Below are 24,319 nucleotides of genomic sequence, written 5' to 3'. Positions count from 1 at the left end.
ACTATTCCCTTCTAGAATGCGTATTTCCAGATGTACAGTGAAGACTGAGTGGGCCTTTTCTCAAGAAGAAATTTTGACTAACTTACATGAAGTCACATATAGAGTAAAATGCTACCTATGCAGTAATAACCACATGGAATAGCTTCTAGAGTATGACATGAAATACCTTCTGAACGATCAAGAAATGTTATCCTCAATGTGCTTTTATGACTAAATGTATTTTATTGATAACCCAGCTATTAAACAGAACATGTTATTAATTAGAGCATTCCAGTCCCTAGAATTACAGAAAAATAATCTGCTATATGTGATTTCATTTGTCAGGGTCTAAAGGGATGCCATTGATCACCAGATCCTCAAAAGTGAGTTCTTTTGTTGAGATGGTTCAGTTGCTACCACACCTTTTCATTTTTGGACAACATTAACATACAAATTAATATTTTATCTCAACACCCTAATTTGGAGGAAACAAGATCGATCACATGTTAATGTCAAAAGAGAAGGAGGAGTGATATGGTAATAAAACAAAAACCAAAGAGGTATTTTTCAGTGCACTGAGACATGGAAACTAGCACTTAAAAAAAAAGGGCAAAAACAGTAAAACTCCACCTTTTTCATCCTGACTTACCTACATGAAAGAAAAAAAAATTGATAAGGGTCCTTTCTTTGCATATTCTCTTTTGTAGCAAAGAACTGAACATGATGTGGATCTCAAAATTGTTACCTGATAAAGAGGTTAACTTATCCACATAGGGTAAAAATACAAAGAAGAGCTGATACACAAGAAGAATTGTTTGCTTTTATCACTAGAATTGATAAAAGCAAATATACTAAATAGTTAAAGGTTATTGAAAAGCTAATTAAAGATGTGCTTTTTGTGCGAGGTACTGCTGACAGGCTTCTTTTTTCCAAAGGGAAATCCAAAAAAGGTTAATAGACAAAGACCCTCATATAGTACCAGAAACAGTTCTATGTGGATAATGAATTATGCAGCAAAATTGTTTTTACAGGAATTTGTTATGCACCAATAGGTACCAGCCAAGAGGTAGTACCTAAGAAAGAAGTCTATGAAATATATGCATGACTTATTGAATAAGTTTTGTTAAATTGCTTTCTCTAGGATGGGTAGCTTCAAATTTCTTCCCATTATAAATATATTTCATTTTAACTAGATCCCTTCTTAAAAAGGTGAGAGGCACATTCTTTTCCTTCAGTTCTTCAGAGACATTTCCCCTTTACTTTTTTTTATTTAGATTTTTTTTTTTTTTTTTTATTTGACAAAGAGAAACACAGCGAGAGAAGGAACACAAGCAGGGGGAATGGGAGAGGGAGAAGCAGGCTTCCCGCCGAACAGGGAGCCTGATGCGGGGCTCGATCCCAGGACTCTGGGATCATGACCCGAGCCGAAGGCAGATGCCCAACAACTGAGCCACCCAGGCGCCCCTCCCCTTTACTTTTGATTAATTTCCAATGGACTGAGCCATCCTCTCAACTCCCATTAGGTAGGTGATCGGTGATTCATTAACAAGCACTTAACATTAAAGGATGATTATTTATATTACAGTACTATTCTCCTTCTTTTAAAAAAGAGATTTGTGGGTTTCTTAAATGTATACTCCCCTGATGTTTATGTCCTTTATAAGTCTCAGTTTTTATGCACCGGGTTTTTCTTTAAATGCAGGATACACCTATTTTGTGACTAACTCAGTGTCAGAGCTCATCATTCTAATATGTTCCATGGATGGAATTACCAGGCATCAAAGTTAATCAAAGAGAAAGCCATAAATCATAGCTGGGTTTAAAACAAGGCAGTATCATTTCTCCGTGTGTGGCTCACATTTTTGAGTCAATTTAGTCTAGCCACAGCTGACAGGTAACCAAGAACAAAGGACTGCTAGGGACTTTACAGAAAGTAGCTTAGAGTTCAAGCTCCACCTTCTGCTTCCAGCCACTTCTGGGGGTTCCTCCCCCTCCTGCTTCTGACTCCTGAGCCAAAAGCTGGCCGTGAGTCAGAGCCTGCTCCTGCTCCCACCTGCTCTCATCTGAAGGCACCCTCCCTTTTCACTCCTGTTCTCTGTAAAGGTCAACTCCAAAAATGATCACAAATTAATGGTTCATGTCCTGTAAACACCCATTAATCAAGCTCATGATATAGGACAAGTGGCTGGATTTGTTCACAGAAACACTTACTGCAAAATCACACCCAGTGCTCTTTTTTATGTCATCCACGGTCAGGCCTTCCCAGAGTTCAATCAGAGTCAGTCCTTTCTTGTTGTCCACATCAAATACAGCCTGTCAGAATCAAGAAAACAACAATGACAATTTCTATCACGGTAATTATTTTATAACATGAAACAGAAATAACCTCTCAAGTTCTTAAAGGAGAGACAAGACCCAGGACAAAAGACTCCGAAAATCAGCAATGAGAAAATGTCAACTCTAACGATTACCTTTTGGTGAGAATAAATGCCAGCTCCCTAATCGGCAATTAGCTATGGAGCACTGTTGATGCCAGAAAATAAATGAGTGTTGACTACTGATGGCACTTGCCACCTTTGTAACCAGTTGTTTTTTTTTAAACTACTTTCCTTTAGTTAGGTCTAACACTTCTGGGTCAAAATTTCAATTAGATGAATAATGATGATTTGAAGAGAGAAAGGAATGCAGAAAAGTAGGGAGGGAGGAGAAATTTGGAAGGTGAATGCACAAGGACGGTAGGGAAAGCGGATCAACGCTGCTGGGTAAAAAATTACAAGAAATAAAAGAAGGCAGGCATTCAGAAGTGCCTACAAGTAACTATAAAGGGATCGTAGTCCTGATCCTGAAAGACCCCCAGGTAAGCATTAAAACTTTCCCTCTAAGTCCTGTGAAGACACACAGGTGCGAGAGGATAGCATGAGAATCTCCCTCTGATACGCACTCAAATGAAGATGCTTGTGCTTGGGACAAGCATGAGAAGGCTAACCTCCCACTCTAAACATTCCTTTACAACACTGGTTGGTAACACCAGGTGATGGTAGTGCCAAATGGTATAGTGTGACCTCAACATGTTGTATCTGATTTAGGACACCTGCTGTTACAACTGGCAATATGACAACCTGAGTGGAAGGGACCGACAAAGTCATTTAATATAACCTCCCACTCAGGAAAACATTCTTCTGAGATGGTCACTGGGGCTCTGCCGGGAAGCTTCAGCGTCAGGAGGCTCACTTGGCTCATGGCAGATTAGGCTGTCTATGGATAGGACACTCTAACCATAAGAGCCCCAAACTGCTTCCCTCTGTCACTCGCTGGGTCTACAAGTTGTCCTCCAGAGCAACGACACTTTTCCCACTCTCAGCTTCCACAGCTAGTTTCCTTTTACCCAGACTTACGTTTCCTATATCCCTCCCGTCCTCCAGATTTACCTTGCATTCAACTATTATTCGCAGGCTGATCTTGATTTTCAGCTAGCTTGGAAATCAAACCTTAAACTGCCATTTTAAATACACTCCGGCTTAGAAGGCTAATATGAAGAACAGCCACATGTAAAGGAAAAGAATCCTGGCTCTCAAGCTGAACTGGAATGCCAGCTCTGCAACATGCTAGCTAAGCGGTCTTTGGTGAACCTGTCTTTGCATGTATACGTGGATATCAAAAAACCCCACTTCCCAAGATTGTTATACAGGACAAATAAAATAAACATACTCTGAGCACCTGGCATCATGCCTAAGACACAGCAGGGGCACCATACCTCCAAGTTCTTTCCCTTTAATAGCTTAACTTATTGTCACCTGTGTGTGAACTCAAAGACCCGAAATGCTTGTTTCCAGTTAACTGATTTTTTTTCCCCATGAGCAAAACATTAAGAGGACCAGTGATACCTGCATTCTCTGATAAATTCACAGATAACCTGGTGGAGGAAATGTTCTGGCAAACTTCCTTTTTGTTTGCACAAAAAATATTCCTAAAAAAAACTTTTTTCAGCAGAAATATGTGTTTTGAGAGGAAAGAAAATGGTCATTTAGGAATGTCTGTATGCTGCATTAGATTATTTAATTCCAAAATGACAACTTAAAGATGTTTTTAAGTGGATACTTTTGCTTTGCAGAAAATGTGTCAAGCATTATTCATACTGATTTTCTTTCCCCTGCAAAAATGGAACTATAAATTTATCAAAATGGAACAAATAAAAAACTCCAGATTGTGTTATTAATAGGCAGGGAAGGGATCTGAGGAGAAGATAACTGTGATACCATGAATATAAGGCTTCAGTGATCAGGGTGAGAAGATCTATGGCAAACTGACTTACTGCTTTTAAAAACTTTTAACACCTTTATCAAACCCTAATTAGCTCTCAAGGTCATATACTAGAAAGCCAAGCATCTATTATTAAAATGAAGGAAATTTACTTTTGAAATATTTAGGAAGATTTTCATTTAGCAGTATAAACAAAACCTTGATAAAAACGGGAGACTACATTACAGACAAAGCAGTTAATCATACCCAGCTGCTGGCAAGGAAAGCATCTTTCGCAATCTCATTCTAGCAGCACGAAACTAGGAAATCAGGGTCAAAACATCCCCAAAGCCTCTTTCAAATGGCAAACCAATGGAATTTTCCTTAGAAGTTGAAAATGGAATTCTAGTCCCGTATCTGCCATGGCAGGGCTGAACACATTCATTGCCCTTAATGGCACTGCATTCTCATTCACTCTTTCAAAAGAGATGTATTGAGTACCTACTATATCTAGAGCACAGGGGTAAACATGCAACATTCCCTTCCCTGAGGTTCCACAGCTGCCTTTCACTTTGCCCATTTTTTGCTGTCATCTCCAGTAAAGGCTCCAATTACCCCCATATGCTAATGACTTCCACAAGTTTAGTCCAATCCTGACTTCCCTCTGAGCTCCAGATCCACATCTCTAATTGTTTATCAGAAATCTCTGACTGGAGGGGCGCCTGGGTGGCTCAGTTGGTTAAGCGTCTGCCTTCTGCTCAGATCCTGATCTCAGGGTCCTGGGATCCAGCCCAGCGTAGTCATCGCATCAGGTTCCCCGCTCGGCAGGGAATCTGCTTCTCCCTCTGCACCCCACCCCCACTCCCGTTCATGCACTCTCTGTCTCTCAAATAAATAAAATCTTAAAAAAAAAATCTCTGACCGGATGTTCAGGATGTTACCATATTCAGGAATATCAAACTGAGTGTGTCCAAACTGAACCCATTCTTTTCCTACCTCCCACTGCTCCTTCCCGTCTCCTCCTACAGTCTAGGCTTCATTAGGAACTCTGAGGAAGCACCTCTGCTTTAGCAGTCATATCCACTGCGTCATCTAGCTAGGTTGAGTCCATCTGGGCCTCTCAAATCCGTCCTTCTGTCCCGTGGACCTGATATTTCTGGCCTACATCACCGCAGGAGTCTTCTAACTGGACTGTCTCATCTCTTCTCCCCCGACTCTGCATAAAAGCTACGTTGTTTTTTTAAAATGCAAATCTAATCAATCTAAAATCATTGAAGGGCTCCCAACTACCTTCCAGATAAAACCCAAATTTCTTAACAAGGCATTCACAGTCATTCATTCATTCATTTTTAAGAGAGAAAGCAAGTGTGTGTGTGCACATGCACAGACGAGTAGGGGTGGGGGGATGGACAGAGAGAGAGGGAAGAGTATCTCAAAGCAGGCTCCACACTCAGGGAGGAGCCCTACCGGGGGCTCCATCTCACAGCCCTGAGATCATGACCTGAACAGAAATCAAGAGTTGGAGGTTCAACTGACAGAGCCACCCAGGCACCCCCACATTCCTTTATGACTTAGCCCTTCACTGTCTTTCCAACTGTAGTCTTTGGAGTCTGGTCCTGCCCTCACTCTAAACTGTTCCACTGGCAGGTCCTTGGGTAGGCAGCTTATTTTATAATTCCACCATGACTCTGCCTATTTTCTTTCCTTTGCGTAGAAGGGCCTCTTTGGTCTTATTCTCACTTGTACACCCCTACTTACCTTTCAAGACTCATCACTCATCTATCAACTTTCTCATCAAGAGAAGTGCAGTACATTTATTCAACAAGCATTCACTGTGTATGGGCAAATACCATGCAGAGTCCTGGATAAACAGTAATGAGTGAGACAGGCAGAGTTCAGAGGTTATTTCAATACAGTGGTCAGTGTTGAGTTAGGGTATATACTAGGATTCAGAGAAGCACCCAGAAGACTTGTGGAGAGGTAGGGAAGATTTGCCTGAGAAGGAAACATAGAGCTGAGACATAAAAAAAATGAGTGGGTATTAGCCAGATGAAAATGGTGGGAAGAGTATTCCAGGGAGAGAAACAGGATGTGCAAAGTCCCAGAAGAACACGGGGGGGGGGTGCGGAAGACAACATAATTCACAGCATTTCAATGCAGCTGAAGTGGGGAGAATATAAAGGTGGAAAGAGAAACAGAGACTGGAGGAGAAAAGGTAGAATCTGTGAAATGCCTTGCAAAACACAAAAAGTTTATATTTGGAATGCTTGGGTGGTGTAGTCAATTAAGCATCCGACTCTTGGTTTCGGCTCAGGTTGAGATCTCAGGGTCGTGAGATCGAGCCCTGCATCAGGCTCTGCATTCAGTGTAGAGCCTGCTGAAGTTTCTTTCTCCCTCTCCCTCTGCCCCTCCCTCCCCACCTGCTCTCTAAAAATAAATAAATAAATCTTAAAAACAAAAAGAAAGAAAGGTTTGTATTTGATACCATTAGAAGCTTTCCTGACATCTCCCCAGGCTGTTAGGCAGCCTCTCTCTACGTTCCTAACTCACCATCCAGCATGTATCACTATCATGGTCTTTATCACATGTATTACTCTAACTGTGGGTCCTGCTGGAGCCTGGGTGTCTAGCCCTCCTGAATGTGCTCCCTTGGGGCAGGGACTGTTCTCCTCTTTTCTGTAACACACTATTGGGAATAATACTCTAGTTCAGACAAAATGCTTATTAAATGAATAAATGTATAAAACAATAATGTGGACGGGAAGAAAGGATATACAAGTTTTTAAAAATGGCAGTAAAGTTAAATAATATGTTCTATCATAAGGAAATGTAGGTGTAAGATAAGAGGTGCCAAAAGGAATGGTGCATCCTTTGAAGGATGAAGCCATGAGTGCTGAGATTACAAAAATGGAAACTGCATTAGGCTTAAAGGATGGAGAGGATTTGGGGAGGCAGAGTCACGTGGAAGGTCTTGCAGGTAAGAGCACTGAGCTGGTAAGAGCAAGGACAGAGTGTGCATGGCCCAGGGAGAGGGCTTACTTAGAAGACAAAGATCAAGGGGGAAATGCTGCTGGAATTATCCTTCCAAGGTCTACCACTTTCTTAAAGAAAACAGGATCGAGGACCACTTTGTCTTTATTTTCAAAGTAATGGATTCTTTTCAATAAGCCCTGTCACCACAGTTTTGGAGGGGTTCAAGAAGTGGTAAGACTCAGGGAATAAATGGTGAAATAAAATATTCTGCCCTTTTATCCAACCTCTATTCTCTACAAGTCATCTTAATGGAATTCTGCATAAACGGTCCTAGGGGAAGGCACCATTTAGAACAGAATGCTGTTTAAAATGTGGCTTTGTAAGGTATTATGAACCTCCCCCTCACAGGGCTGCTTTAGGGTGCTTACCACACTCAGTGAGGGGCAGCAAACCAGGTTAATAGCAGGATGCCATCCCTACAGCTCTCAGCAAAAGGAAGAGCATCCAAACAAACCAACCCTGATACAGGTAATTTTGTTTTTTGCTTTCACCAAGATATTGAATCAAAACGACACCCTCCTAGCTCACTTCTGAGACTTACGTCATTCTAACATTCTAGGTTCAAATCTGGGTCAGAAAAATGACTATAGACAACTGTCATTGAGGCTGCTCTCAGATCTAAGCAGTTTCCAGTTGTACCATTAACCAACATTTTCCATCTAAGAAAAAATCTAGAGAAGCATGAAAGTGGCTGGTGTGTTCTGAAGTCCACTTTATAAAAGAGAGCTGAAAGCATGCAAGAACCATAGAATAAATTGCTTGGCTCACTATGGGACTTTTCCTGCAATCTGAACCCAAAGGATTAAAACCCAATTTTGGCTGACTTTCCCAAAATGAAATCCAGTAATTTGCACTTGTGATTTGGGAAAGCAAAGAAGAAAGGTAGGAATATTCTTAACTTTATATATATCATCTATCTTAGACATCTTAACAGTCCAAGTAAAAGGATGAATAAAACTTTTCTTTGATTATACACACTGTCAAAGTTACCAAGGACAGCAGTTCAAGTCTGTATATGCGTATTTTCAGAGAGTTGCACGTTAAGAATTCTACATTTAGAAACATTAAATTGATGAATTTTCCTATTCAGTCTACCCACGGACTAAACTGATCTTATAACTACCAACACAACAGTTTTAGAGGGTAACAAAAAAAATTCTAAAAATGCTTATAAATAAAAAAAGGGGTGATAGGCATTAGAGGGAATAAAAACAGGCACCGTACCTTTTCAGTAATGATGCGGTTAACACATTGCTTTCCAGTCAGTGGCAATGTACATTTCTCCATGATTTTATGTACATTTCCCTGTTTTAAAGAAGGAACATCAAAAAGAGTAGTTAGGGACCAATTCTTGTTTAGAAGTAGAATAACGATAGGACAAACAGGAACCATCAGAGAAATTGTCCCTTAGGTACAGGCTGTTTTAAAATGTTTGCACAGTCACACTTTTGCTTTCTTTCTGGAGACAGTTTCTGTCCCTGAAATAATTTAGGGAGAATACCAAATGAATAGCCAAAGTCATAAATTATTTAGGTGGGAAACACCTTGCCACAAATTGGACTTCTCAATTCTCAGTCCTCATATCCTGTAATGAGAAATTTCACTTCTAGTGTCCTGCTTATTTTTCTCTTTCAGGGAACGGTCTCCTTGACAAACATGAGCTATTATTCACCAAGGATAGGAAGCATACATAAAACAAAATGTCTAATACCCTTTTTTAAATTAATTTTGTTTGTTAGAGAAGTAAAACATACATAAATACAGCAGTGCCTAGCCTCCCCTCCTTACTTTTAGACCTGTTCTCAACAGGAATCCATTTTATTTTACTTTTCTTAGCATTTTCTATCTCTACACATTTTTCCTGTTACCACTTCGTTTTTAAATATTGTGTTTACCATGCTATTTATTTCTTGATTAATCCATTTTAGACTCTATCTACTAACTTTTTTTAAAACAGCATCTTTTTTTTTTTTTTTTAAGATTTTATTTATTTTTCATGAAAGACAGAGAGAGAGAGAGGCAGAGGGAGAAGCAGGGAGCCCAATGTGGGACTCGATCCCAGGACCCTGGGATCATGACCTGAGCTGAAGGCAGACGCTTAACCATCTGAGCCACCCAGGTGCCCATCTATCTACTAACTTCTTATTATGGCACATGAAGACTTAACTGTCTTACAAAACCCATTCTCCTTCATCATCTGCAGTTCTTCAGTAGAGCTGTCATAATTCGTAGTTAACTCCGTGGTTAGAATGTACATTGTTCTGCCTAAATGACCATGTAAAACTGTTCACTGCAGGGCCAGGCAGTGTAGTACACCCTGATTATATTCATATTCTCATACGGCTATTTGCGCTTTTCCTAGGGTTTGTCTGAGCCTCAGTTTGCTTATTAGTAAAATGTGTGAGCTGGCCGAAATTCATATTTTTTCAAAGCTTCTTTTAGCTACTGTACCCTTTCTTCAAACATAAAATAAAAAGGGTGGGGCGCCTGAGTGGCTCAGTCGTTAAGCGTCTGCCTTCGGCTCAGGTCATGATCCCAGGGTCCTGGGATGGAGCCCCGCATCGCAGCGGGCTCCCTGCTCGGTGGGAAGCCTGCTTCTCCCTCTCCCACTCCCCCTGCTTGTGTTCCCTCTCTCCCTGTGTCTCTCTCTGTCAAATAAACAAATAAAATCTTAAAAAAAAAAAAAAAAGAGCAGAAAGTAGGTGGGGGTTAGGCAAAGTCAGTAAAGAGGAGTGGGAGGTACCGGCTTCCAGTTACAGAATGAGTAAGTCATGGCAAGAGAGGACACAGCATAAGGAATAGAAGGAATACAGTCAATGATACTGTACTAGCCATGTATCAATGTTTCAGGACAGATGGCAGCTACACCTCTGGGGAGCACAGCATAATGTACAAACTTGTTGAATCACTATGCTATACACCTGAAACTAACATAACATTGTGTATCAACTATACTCAAAAAAAAAAAAAAGTGGAAAGCAGGTTTTCCCCCCTTCTCCCCCATCCTCCAACCCCCATCCCTACATCCCAGGTGTAGAGGTGGCCTCTGGGACATGTATGGAACACAGCTGAAACATTAGCTCTGATTATGATTATGATTAAGCTTCTTTCTAAGTATCAAGCAACAGGAGCCTAAATTAATATTTCCCTCGAGGGTGAAGGCTATCCCATCATATTCTAAATCTTCTATTAAAAAATGGCAAAATGCTTCTATTGCTTCTTTTTGGATCTAAAAACACCACACATGATGTCATGTGCATTACCCAAGTATTTTCTGAATAAATGAATGGGGAGGAAAATGGGAATTTTCCTGGGAAAATTCTACTGGGAATCCCAGATGGATTTCAAAAAGACAAACTCTATTACTTTAATTTAATCAAAATGAGTGTGAAATACATATAAAATGGATAGACATTACACCTTTAATAACAAGTTATATGCTTCTGGATCTTACTGTATAAGAACATTTATAATTGTAGAAATAAAACCTCATTTTCACTTCATTTCTAATGCTCTATTTTCCTTTCCAGTTTCAAAGAAAGTTTGCATGTGTCAGAGAAGCTTAATTAAAGAGCTGAAATTAATGATGAATATTCAAGCTTGTACAGTTGTCAGGTCTCCTTACATTTAATATAACTCAAATAAGGCATGTCACAATGAATTCCGGGCCTGCCTGGGAACAAAGTGAACAATCTGTGGGCCTCTGAAGAACATTTTTTGCAGGGAGCTCTTACTTTGTTCTCATTATTTGAGCAAGATCTGCGTCTGGTGTGAAAGAAACAACTTGGATTTTAATGAACAACCAACTCCGTTTTAGGAGGAATCAGGAATTTCAACAGACAGAACTGTGAGCTCCCAGAAGAGACCTTTTCTAGACTATTTGCTATATAAACAGTACAGTGTATGGTTAAGAGTGTGGGCTGGAGCCAAAGAACCCGGGGGGGAAAGGCTGGCTCTGCTCCACGCTGGCTGTGCAAAGTGTGTGGGCCTCTGCCCCACCCCCATCAGCCTTACCCCATGGGGTTCTTGCAAAATGAGATGCAAGTGTCCAGCACTCAACAAGTGCTCTATAAGTGTTAGCTACTATTGTTTATACAAAACATATTTAACATTTCTACCATCTACCGGGGAATTCTTTAGGAGCTCTATATGAAGTTAGACATGTAATTGTGCAGAAAATGGTCTAACCACAATTCCTGAGACCGCAGAACTAATGAAACCACATATGGCTGGCCTAGGAAACTGCCAAGTGCCTTCTTGCAGTGAGAACAATGTCACTAGAGGACTCCATTCACATTTAGCTTTAAGACACAACACAGATCAAGGAAAGAGAGAAAATGAGAGGTAAAAAGACAAAAGAATGTCACAATTTCAATATTCAACAACAGGTTAGCTATGAAGCCAAAATAGGACTAACTCCCCCTTTAGCGCTCTATTCTAACCATGCCGGGCTGAGCCTTACAATGTGGTATAGCAGGAGCACAGATTAATGACTCACAAAGGAGGAACAAGCGCCTGGGTGGCTCCATCGTTAAGCATCTGCCTTCGGCTCAGCTCATGATCCGAGGGTCCTGGGATCGAGTCCCACATAGGGCTCCCTGCTCAGTGGGAAGCCTGCTTCTCCCCCTCCCACTCCCCCTGCTTGTGTTCCCTCTCCCGCTATATCTCTGTCAAATAAATAAATAAATAAAATCTTTAAAAAAAAATAAAAAAATAATAAATCCTAAAAAAGAGATGGCAGGGTAGTGTGGTAGCAAAGAACGCTGTGTTAAGAGTCCAAAGACCCATTTATTTTTCTCTTGCATCTGCCTTTGAACGGTCACCTGGTCCCTTCAATTTCCTGTACCGCGGTTCCCCCTACAATGGCCTTGTCTACCTTACCTGATCACTGTAGAAATCGCACAAAATGCAGTAGTAGGAGGGGTGGAATCTACACACAAATATTTAGGGTCAGTGGGGTGTGGTTCATCCTGATCATTTTGCTTCCTTCTGTCTTTCCCCATAAAGAAATGCCACAAAAGGTAGAGGAATGGATACAAAGTGCAGTATTAAAAATGCTCTGACTAGCCTCAGGGGCTCCTGATTTCACTATGCCCTTATATTTGCTAACTTCATCATAACCTTGATGAAGAGCTAAATCTCTTTCTTCCATCTGCTTCTCCAGTCTTTCTGTTTCCCCCTTGGTCACTTACAGGTTTTATGTAAAGACCTGGGAAGTCACGTTTTCTTTTTAATGATTTAGGGACTCAGTACTTCCTATTACTTGCTTCATGGTGATCTCTCTTTAATTCTTTAGATACTTGTGTGAAATCCTGCATCTAAATTCTTCAGTAACAAACAGCTCTGGTTAAATGATAATAAATCCCCCTTGTTATCATGGTGGTAAGCTTCATGTTATCACAATGGACTTAATCCCAAACAACAAGCTCTCTTTTTCACAACGTGATGATTTTTGCATTTGATATCAGCATTTTATTCCCCTGAGGCAACGGAGCGTGCATGTAATAAGGTTTTGCTTTAAATAAAACGCCATTTTATGCCCATCTTTTCTGTTAGGTGCTTTTTAAATGTGGCTGCAACATATTTCTTCTTTCAGGAAACTTCTTTGGGAAAGCCCTAATGATCAAATACAGAGAAGGCAAATTCTGCTCCTTAAGGGACCAAGTCTTAAAGCCTTTGTTCATGCTACTTGAACCACACACCACCACAGACTCCATCACCCCACATTTAAATGGTAACACCCTCCCTATTCTTCAGGACTGGCTGTCTGAATATTGTAATTCAGACTGAGGGAACCCCAACAGAGCTAGAGCTGTAGAGTACCACATGACTGAATATCTAAGGACCACCGGAGGCCGCTTTCTAGTCCCAAGGTATGTACTTGTACAGTCCCAACATCTCTGAACTCACTCGGAGAAGCACAGCTAGCAGAAGTATGTGATGGGGCTTACAAGACTTTGGGGAGATAAATAAAGGTACGATCAAAGGGAGAAGCAAAGACATCTCAAGGCGGCAGTATGAAACATACACATCTATAAGTCAAGAGAGAAGCTGGGTGAATTATGGTTATTCTACCTCTTCTGCCCACTCTCTCCTACAGCTTCAAGGCTTGCATTAACACACTGAAAAGGGGCTACATAAGCTGAATTTTACAAAAGAATATTCAATACTTCGTCTGGGGGCACAATGAAACCTAGGACAGATTTCTCTTTGGGTTTTTGCCAAAACATGATAAAAGAAGCCTGAATGTCACTGTCCCTTGTCTTTCCTTCTCCCCACTGGTCTCAATGCTTTCACCAAGTGAAAAAGCGTCCATATACATACACACAAAAACACACCTCCCAGGGAATGTCGTATTACAAAACACACTGACTGTCAAATCACTATGAAGATTGAAAAGAAACAGAAAAGAAACATGGGATTGGCTAAGGAAAACCAGGATATGCGGGGTAAAAGGAAAAGGTGATATTACTCACACTGAGTTTATACTCATGGGGTATTTTTGGCCTTTACACAGTACCTATTTGGTAGGGATTCCAATAATCCACAAAGGACTTGAGCAGAAAGACTCAGCTAGCTCTGAAGTAGAGACAGTTGCTATTACAAAATGGTTTAATATGTGGATGTAATAACAGTTTGCGGTTACAGGCACATTCTCAATGGGAAGGCTAACCAAATGAGACAGTACATACAGCAAGGCATTTCCCTGAAAATAGTCTTCAGGGTTTTGAGATCTTAGAATAGATGGCCATTTTTCTTACATATAACACAAAAATCTTTATCATGGCCTTTTATTTTCTCTCTAAAGATTGCATCCTATGATCTCTAGCCTAAGGATGGTACAGCCCAGGCGTGAACAGGAGTGATTTTCTCTTTCCATTCATGGATTGCTGTGGTACATCAGAAAGCTTCTCTGTGAGTTAGTTTTCCTTTTAAGAACTGTGGATATTCAAAGCCTCAGAATTTAGAGTTATTTTCTTAATTAAATTTCTATAAGACATTTTAAAGAGCTTTATTGGTTGTTGGACTGTGTTCTGCTTGCTTTCTTTTCCATTATAAAATTTTTTTGGCAGGCATTTCCATCATTGATGGAGAAATAAAAAGGCAAAACCATGTAAGGATTTCTATATTTTAAAGGTAAATATTTTTTTCCCTAAACAGATCCTAGCCACAAAATAGTCTCATTAACAACTTATAAAATATTGACAAGCTTCTATGAATGAAAACAATTAAACCAGCTGAAACCATGTTAATCATAAATTATTCCAACAAAGAAATACTTTATTTACCTTGGGATACTTCTCAATGCTGCTGAAAATTATTCCAAGAATGTTTCCCAGGAAAGAATTTTTTAAAAAAATCTTTCACATTTGTTGGCCTTTGGTAACACATTTGGTCCAAAATAAATAGGACTAATAAACCTCATTTACTTTATATAATTCCTCTCCATATAAAGTAAAGACAATGTAAAACTGCATTCAAGATTTCTATAGGACACCTTTGCTATCAGATATAGATTAGACGTAATCAAAAACTTATTCATAAAGACTTACTCCCAATATCTTAATATAATTATGATTCTTTTCATCCTTTCAGAATCCAGACCTCCTACTGTAATAAAAATAAAATCTAAACCTGTTTTAGAAAGAGATCTTTCATTTATGCTCTCTAAAATAGGTACCCAAGCTTTGCTTGTTTCCAATAAATGACAACTATGACCGAATTTCTCTGCTTTTGTGTTCTGAAAGTTATACCCTTAGGAAATATTTCCAGTATACAATACTGAGAACAAAGCACTTTCTTTTATATTGTTAGTGGTAATGGTACCTGCCAGACAAAAAAGGTTATTAGAAAAAAATGGGGGCCCAAAGGCAGGATACATGGATTCTCAGCTTGCTTTTGTTCCTAATTTTGTACTTGACTTTTACCGGAATAATTAACCTCTATGGCACTGGGTTTGTTTTCCTTTGCAAAGTAAACAAGACCTACCTCACAAGAGTATTGTAATGATGAGATATGGAGGCAGTCATGAAACTGCTTCAAAAAAGTTAAAAGTGCTCTACATGTTCAAAGTCTCATTATTATTTGAAGAATTAATGAATTCAAAAGGTATTTATTGAGTCCTAATGGGTGTAAGACATGATTCGCTTCAGCTTTTACAATGGACAGATCCCCTGCCCTCACAGAACTTACATTCTATTGAAGAAGGCGATGACGGTCCATCAGAAGAGGGGGTACTTCTGTTTTACAGAATAGTTGGGGGAAAGCTCTTCTGACACTTTGAGCAGAGACCTGAGTGAACTGAGGGAGCAAGACAAGAAGGTATCTGAGGAAGAGCCTAGAGAAGAACAGGTATTTTTGCAGGTACCTGTCTCACCAAAGCAAGAAGAGTCTTAGGGGAAACTCAAAAAGGGAAAGTGATCATTCTGAAACCTGAAGCTTCCAGAAAAGGGCAGATTTGGGTGAAACACTGGTGCAGAGTTAGCTCTGATGAAGTTGCAGCCTGGTATGATATAATGAACACAAGCTTGAACAAACTGAATGAAGCCCCTAGCTCTATCACATACCTGAACAAGTTTCTTAACCTGCCCACATCGCAGTCTTACTTAAGAGGGTCACTGAGAAGCTAACAAGATTCAGTATGTACAATGCCAAGCACAAGCCCTTGTACCTCATAAAGACTCAAACTGTTACTACTTTCCTTCATTGTCTTGCCATTTTTAGAGGGCAGAAGAAGGACATGTTAAGAGATGAAAAGAAGCCTAAGAAAAAAGGTAGCTAGACACCAAAAAACTGCCTAGGAAGAAAAGAGTAAAAGTATCTTGTTTCTGTAAAAAACTTTAATTAGGGATTTCTAATCAAAAGTTTGAAGAACCATTTCTTTTCCTGTTTCAGAAATTCTGACTGAGACAAAAGACTTTAAAAAAAAAGAGAGAGAGAGAGAGAGAGAGAAAGAATTTGCTAAATACAGGCCTAATGTTTTGAAAACGAATGCACAACAATAATCTAAAATGAGTTGGGCTTCAATGCTTATGCATCAACATTAAAGTAACAACAAAAAGGAAGTCAGAAAGAGTTTTCTCCAAATTAGACATTATGTTCCAGAAAATATTTGGATTTTATTTGCATGCTTGGCATCTTTTTGCCTTTGAAATGAAGTATCCTGGATGCTTTTGCAAGGCATCTCTCAGAAGTCACCTGTGTTGGTTTCATTTCTATTGTTTCATATTTATGCTCTACTGCTTACTTTCCACTGTTTACAAAACAATTTATGATATTTTCATATTTATTACAGTTTTCACAACAAAACCATTTCATGGCACACATCACTCTGTAACAGAACTCCCTCATGGGAAGCAAGACAGATGCAAACTCTCCCAGAATGCTGCATCTCTAAATAAAAACAGGGCAAGGGACGCCTGGGTGGCTCAGTCGGTTAAGCTTTCGACTCTTGATTTTGACTTGGGTCGTGATCTCAAGATCCTGAGATCAAGCCCCGTGTCAGGCTCCATGCTGGGCGTGGAGCCTGCATGAGACTCTCTCTGCCCCTCTGCCCCTCCCGGCAGCGCATGCTTTCTGTCTCTCAAAAAACAAACAAACAAAACAAACAAACAAAAAAAACTCAGGACAAATGAACTAACATTTCCATTCAAATTAGCAGGTCTCAAGGTGAGAACAGGTAGATTTTATGTTAAAACTAAGAATTATAAAAAATAAAGGGAAATGAACAAAGAGCGTAGACAATGAAGAGAGTACCACCCAGTATCAATTTTGCAAATCATCAGAAACCCACGGATTCAGGTCAGAAAGGCAATTAGCTCAGTTGGTTCAAAAACACTGAGTTGGGAACAAGGAACAAAGTTATACTGACAGCTCTGTAGTTAGAAGACTGGACTTTGGAATCACAGACACCCAGTTCTAATCTCAGTTCCACTAGTTATACGACCTCACACAAGGAACTTAACCTCTCTGAAGCTGTTTTAGAAACCATAAAAAATACCTGTATCAGGTTCATGGGCTTATACATGCAAATACACACAGAGTGCTTAGTATACTGTCAATAACAGTAAGCTCAATAAATGCTGTTATTTTGTAGGATGATGATACCATCATCATCATCATAACTATCATCACCACCACACCACCACCACCAAGTGTAAGCTCCACGATTTTTGTGGTTTGTCATTCCAAATAATAGAAGTACTTAATACATAATCAGCACTCAAAATAAAAGTATCTTACTTTTCAGAATAAGGACGCTTGCTATCACCAAGTCCACCATTTTCTCACCCTTCCCAAAATGGCACTTCACAGTCTTAGTAAGAGGCCATATTGTCCACTTGAAAATAACTGTTGTTGAAAGGCCATATTCTGTTGTTTTTCATTTTGCATGCAGAGAGTAGCCACTCTAATCATCTTTAAACCTGAATTGCAACATCTGCCCTGACATCTTTTCACTGAGTTTGAAGACATTATAGTTTTTACTTTTATTGTGTATGCAAATAATTAAAGAATACCCCACTGTTTCTTTCGCTCAAAGTTAAAGAACCACTTAGCTGAATGAGTATAAATAACTGCTTTTATTTGCAACCTTTCTCTCTAAAATATAAATGCTATCAATTTGGACGAGCCTGAGAAAACAATAAAAACCACAACTGATGACAGGATTTCGGCATACTGGGAATTTCCAAATGTAGCACATGTTACCTTTGCAGAATGCTCCATGGTGACCACCACTTTGGTCTTCGCACTGGACACTAGATCCATAGCCCCTCCCATTCCTTTCACCATCTTCCCCTGCAAAACAGAAATGGAAAAGAAGATGTAATTCTTTTTCACTTATTTTAGTATGGGGCAGAACAAAATTAACTGGCAAGAATAAGTCACTGGAATAATGAGTGAGGAAAACTCACTGACCCTTATTGCTTAGTATTAGAACCTTTACAATGTTAATATTCTGTTTCTCTATTATTCTATGATTGAAGGGTAAGTTCAGGACAAATACTATGATGTCACTTTTATTACACGTGGCTAACATTTTGTTGATGATATATGAGCAATAAGACACAATCAGTGGATCAGAAAAATCTTAAGAACCATTTCAGAATTCTGGTACTTTATTATTACAATAATAGCAGATTGAAATCCACATGCCCCTGACAGCCACTTCCCTCTATTTAAACACATAATCGGCACCACTGATTCTTCAATTACAAACACTTTCTAAAGCACTCTCTTGGATTTCCTGCAGATTAAAATACCATTAGGTAGTAGGCTAAGGCACTAATGGTGTTTCCCTCGAAATGATTAATATGAAAAGGTGGGTCTGTCTTTCTAAAACTTGGCATTTATCTTGCTCTTAGAAAAATAAGTCAAACAAAACAAATAGTATAGCGCTGTTAAGCAAAAACAGAAAACAGAAGCAGAGTTCTGGGCCTTTCACCATCACCATTCTATTTTTGTTCACCTGTCCATCTCCTCATTCATTAAACATTTACCAGCCACATTCTACGGGCCACACACTCTGAATAATTCCTACTGTCTGTTCTGTCTCCTGGTTACAGAGTCTTAAAAAAAAGCAGGTGTTTCTAGAGATGATGAAATAAATTCTTACTCAAGTATACTGAAGAGAAATATCTTCTAACATTGAAGCCTCCTTAAAATTTTATTTATTTTTTAATCCAAGTCCTCTTGCTGATTTGACAGTAAACTCTCAGCTCCTTCTCCGTAATTTCATAGCTACAAGTAGATTAGGCAATGTACTCACACCTGGCTCTCAAACATAGAGGTCTCAAACCCTGTGATTTCAGAAACATTTTAGAGGCCAATGCCAACACTGCACGAACATGAATTAGATGTGCATTATATAAAGGAAAAGAGCAAGTGGTCAGGATGTCTTCGTGGACCATCTCCGCTAAATGAGATGGGCTGCAGCTGAAGTGGCTGTGGGGTAGCAGTGGGAGGGGAGCAGGGAGCGGGACAGAAATGGAAGGTCCAAAGTAAGTCTGTCTTCAGACATGTACGTTCGATAAAGCAGAATATCTATGTAATTTTATACTTCTATGAGCCATGCCTTCATCCTTAGTTAGCTGCAATTTTAGTAAGCTAGGTATATTATTTTCATATTTCTGTAGAGAAATATATTTTCTCTACCTTTATAGGATGAAATTTGAGTAATTCAGAGATGGAAGCAATCATTGTCTATCATAAACTCCAATACTGAGGAAGTTTGAGATTTTAGAGCATCAAAGGACATTAAAGCAAGTCCATTATAAAATGAATTAACCTGTTGTGGTAAGAACATCCATCCAGTCTCAGCTTTCACAGTGTCCTTGGGAAGACTCTAAGGGTATAAGTGCTAGCAGAATGAAGAAGCCAAAGAAAAGCAGAAACCAAAGTAGCATTTTAAAAACTCCTTGAATTAAAAAAAAAAAAAATCCTTGAATTAGAATATACCAGAGGCAAATTTTTTTTTAACCTGTGGCACAACGATGATAGGTAAAAGCTTATGCCAGTCTCTAATAAGAAGCTTGTCCAATTCAGGTGAATCTGATTTATACATTTTTAAATCATCGTCAATTATTTAAGAAATATTTATAGAACACGTACTGGGTACAAAACACTGTGCTGGCAGGAATATACAGAGCTTCAGAACATGACAGAAGAACCGTCTTTTTGTTTCTGCTAAAAAGAACATTCTTGCCCATATACATAAGCTTAGGTGCAGAACACCTAAGATTTATTCCATTAGCCCACTGAAGGACATTGGCAAATTCTCTGAATTATCTCTGAATCCATTACCTATAAACCAAGAGTAAGAATATCTGCCCTCTCATAAAGCTGTTATGAGAAGTGCATGAGATAATGTATAGAAAATTGTGGAATAAATAAAATTTATAAATTCACTGACATATATCATCATCCAGTCTATCTGGTTTACTGCATGTCTAGTATGATGAGCCTGTCACTATACTGGGTGCTAGAGTTAGAGATGATCACAACAGGACTCTTTTTCTCATAAACTTCATCATCTGGGGGAGGAAAAGCATCCATGAGTAATCAAGGAGATTTGGACCAAACTTCCTCAGTCAGACAGACTGACTGATTTATTTATTTATTTAGTTAGTTATCTGAGAGAGAGAGTGAGAGAAGGGGCAGAGGGAGAGGGAGAATCAGATGCCCCGCTGAGTGGGGAGCCTGACGCAGGGCTCAATCTCACGACCCGGAGACCATGACCTGAGCCAAAAATCAAGAGTCCGATGCCTAATCCACTGAGCCCCCCAGGCGCCCGAAACTTCCTCCCTCTAAAAGAAGCATTGCCACAACTCCCTCATCCCCAAGAGCCTTAGTGCTAAGTGCCTTTTCACCCTGCATGGTTGCTAGTTAGTCTGTAATTGTAACACAGTGAATTTCAACCTTTTTTTTTTTAATCTTCTCAGTGCTTGGATGAGTGAGGGGTGAGTGGATTAAATTAACACAGGCATGTTCACGTCCTAGCAGAGAGCAGGGAGGATGCCAGTGCTGTCTGTCCCTGGGGAAACGGGCGGGAAGAGGCGGCTCCCAGGGATCTCACAGAGGAGGTGCTGCACAACGGCAGTGTGCCAGATGGCCAAGAGAACTCAGCATCGCCTAGGAGAAAGCATTTCTAGCAGGTTAATAGTAACACCTTCAAATATTTGGTTTTCCTGTTTTTTAAAGTAAGTTCATTGTATCGGAGAAAGAAAATAACCTATTTCCTTCCATTTCGGTTCCCAGATGATTTCTGAAACAGAATCAATCACTAAAGGAAAACAGTTCATTCTATCTATTTCAGCAGAAAGAAACAGGGTTAGATGAGACTTAACTCTCCAATGCAGGTGGGAAATTCATCATTGCCCTTCAACCCACCTTAGCAGCCACTCTTTTGGGGCTCAATGACTTGCATTTCCCGGTTATGGACTGAAGTTATGGGTGGCCATGTGCCTGAGCTCTAGACAATGGAGAGAGGGAGGTGATACCTGTGATTTCCAGGCTCCTTATGCTCTTTTGCCTTCTGTAATCTGGACACTGACATCCAAGGTGACCTTGGAGGATGACTGAGCTTCCTCCAGGGTTCTTCAGGGTCTTTAAATGACTGTGTGCAGCAGAACCCACTTACTCAGAAACACGCTGCACTGTATGATATGAGTGAAAAGTAAAAGTATAGGGTGCTAAGTCACTGAAATTGAGGAGTCCTACTTGTTACAGCAGCTAGTGTGACTAATATAATGATGTGGTGCCCAAATAAGTTCTATGGAAGGGATAGAATTGGGTGTAGAATTAGAACTGTTAGACTGCACAAGAGAGGAGGGAACAGGCCTACATTATACCTACTGCTCCTTGAGGGAGGGGACTATGCCAGATATCGAAATTTACCATTCTATCCACATGTCCAACACAATGCTTGCCATTTTACAGAGATGTGAAACAGACCTCACAGCCATCTCTAACTCCCTCCCCAAAATCCAACATCCTATTCGACATACAAAACAAGAAGCTGATAAAAGAGAGGTTACGAAGCTAAAAATATACCTTTACATAAATCACAAGAGGAAAAGTGATTCTTGGAGAAAAATAGGCCTGTGATGAAGAAGAGATTCTGGGCATGATTGAAACACTGGGCCAGGGTGACACAAAGTGTGGCTTTCTTTTAAAATCTCATCAGCAAACATACATATCTTGAATGGTGCAACTTTAGCTCTGAAATGTATTCTGGCTAGCATAATGGAGAGATGATTGCTGGATACTCATTTCATGGCCAACTCATCTTTTTGCAGTTAAGGACTGACTCCGGTATCAAGTATACAAAGAACACAGCAATAAGATGAACTAGAAATGCTGCGTGCTCTATTACGACACACTTAAAAAATTTTCTAAAAAGATACTGACTCAAGCATTATCCTCAATTCACAAATATTTTTTATTCAAGGTCAATTATAAACCAGGTAGCAAAATAGGAAGAATAAAAGATGAATACGGTTATCTATCTTTTTCTAGAAAGTAGATTTAAACTATTTTATTTTCTTTTAAGATTTTATTTATTTATTTGACAGAGAGACACAGTGAGAGAGGGAACACAAGGAGCCCCTGAATCAATATTTTAAAGATATTTTACTTATTACTTTGATCCTATTTCCTAATAGGAGACTCTGAAAGAAAGTAAAAGAAATTATGTTAATAACATGATAACATTAAAAAAAGGGAAAAAAAAACCCTCAGGGCGTCTGGGTGGCTCAGTCATTAAGCGTCTGCCTTTGGCTCAGGTTATGATCCCGGGGTCCTGGGATCGAGCCCCGCACTGGGCTGCCTGCTCCGCGGGAAGCCTGCTTCTCCCTCTCCCATTCCCCGTTTGTGTTCCCTCTCTCACTGTCTCTGTCAAATAAATAAATAAAATCTTTTAAAAACAAAAAACAAAAAACCTCAATGCATCAAGTACAAATATTAAATTGCACTTCCAATGACGGTAATTCAAATTCTAAATATGACCTTTGGCGATGTTTTAAGGTTTTTATAGAAAGGTAAAATGAATACATTTGAACAGTTCTGTGGAATGCTGTATAAAATACAATATAAAACATACTGAAAATGATTCTTGCCATCACCTTTATCATTAGTATATAGGTAGTAATGGCTTATTTGCAGATTTGTTATCTATATTCTGGTCTTAAGTGAGAAACAATGTACAATATACAGAAACAATTTTTAAAGCATTTTAAATTAATGCTATATGACTTACTGGAATAAAAAGGGAAAGATAACTGTGGAGTGATTTAATAATAAAACTAGGTCTTGTGGCTCAATATTAAACACCAGAACGTTAAGTACCCACCTCAATCCAAATGTCAGCCTCTTTATTTCTATCTCACTTCCCCATTATGAAAAAATACGAAAGAAAGGGCCTCTAAACATGCTCCTGGCTAAAGAGTAGTAGGAGTGAGGAAAAATAAGAAATATAATATCAATATTTGTTTAAATGTAAAGGAGAGGCTAGAACTCTCTTTTAGAGAAAATAAAAGATTTACAATTTGCCTTGGTTTTGCCAAGTTATAACAAAGTTAGAGTAGTAATATTTCTCTTTTCTGCAATAATTATACTTCGTATTCAAAACCAAGAAAAATGTGGTTTTCCTTTCCAAGATTAATTGTATTTCCCAGGATGGGTGGATTGATCATGTAAACTAGCTAATATAGAACCAGACATATAATTGCAGCCTTTATTACCAGGTAAGTTAGCAAAATTGCTTGTGACAAATCTCAGTTATCAATCATAATATGGGCAAAAAAAAAAAAAGAAGAAGAAGAAAGAAAAGCATGTCATAAAGCAACACTTGGACAAACTCAAAATTCCTGTTCTCTCGGGGACCTTGTTTCATCAACTATCCCCTTGGCTCCAGTTTCTCCATCCTGCTCCCTTCTCTAGCTCCTCCCTGTTGATTCCTCAATGCACAAAAATCTGGTTTCTGCCTTGACCACGCCTTTGAAGTGAGAACTACTCTATCGGGTCTCTAACATTTAACTACCTGATTCAGTAAACATCTTGTGGGTTTATTTTACTATATTCCTGCACCTTTCTACTACATTTTACACTATTTTTTACCAACTCCTTGAAATGCTCCATTCATGGGCTTCCAAGGTACAATACTCCCCTGGTCTTCTGACTTCAAAAGGCTTCCCAGTTCCTTCCTAGCATCCCTTTTCCCACCCCAGCTGTGTGTGTTGGCCAACTTAAAAGCTCTGTCCCTGACCCTCTGCTCTTGCCTCTACTTTTTCTCTGGGAGTGACTTCATCTGCTCTCATGATATAAACTGCCCCTGTCTCTGATGACTACTAAAGCCATATTTCCAGCTCAGATCCTTCCTCCAAGTCTCAGACTTCAATATCCAAAAGTTTCCCAGGTGGCACAATCTGTAAGCTAATTCCTAAAATTGTTTCCTCTTGTTCCTGGGCATTTTCCAGCCTTCTTTGAGATTAGGGTTGGTCATGTGAATAAGTTATGACCAACAGAGAGTGAGTGAGAGTGACATATAATAATTCCAGGGTTGGACTATAAA

General features: G+C 39.4%; 1 protein-coding gene across 2 annotated transcripts in view; it reads right to left on the bottom strand.

The window, feature by feature from the left end:
- Positions 1–24,319, bottom strand: part of OXCT1 (3-oxoacid CoA-transferase 1) — a 128,174-nt gene that overhangs the window by 4,975 nt on the left and 98,880 nt on the right. Inside the window, exons 14-16 of one of the 2 annotated variants that reach the window (XM_028097962.2) lie at positions 17,959–18,048; positions 8,476–8,556; positions 2,191–2,292 (exon numbers count right to left, since the gene is read on the bottom strand). In XM_028097962.2, the coding sequence (XP_027953763.1) occupies positions 2,191–2,292; positions 8,476–8,556; positions 17,959–18,048 (273 nt within the window). Of the gene's footprint in view, positions 1–2,091; positions 2,293–8,475; positions 8,557–17,958; positions 18,049–24,319 lie in introns of those variants that run through there. The other variant, XM_088023515.1, reaches the window with a different exon arrangement.

The sequence above is a fragment of the Eumetopias jubatus genome, unplaced genomic scaffold (genome assembly GCF_037043125.1).
Source record: "Eumetopias jubatus isolate StellerSeaLion01/CBP00866 unplaced genomic scaffold, mEumJub1_p1.0 scaffold_5, whole genome shotgun sequence".
NCBI lineage: Eukaryota > Metazoa > Chordata > Mammalia > Carnivora > Otariidae > Eumetopias > Eumetopias jubatus.
This window is presented reverse-complemented; position numbering and strand designations above follow the sequence as displayed.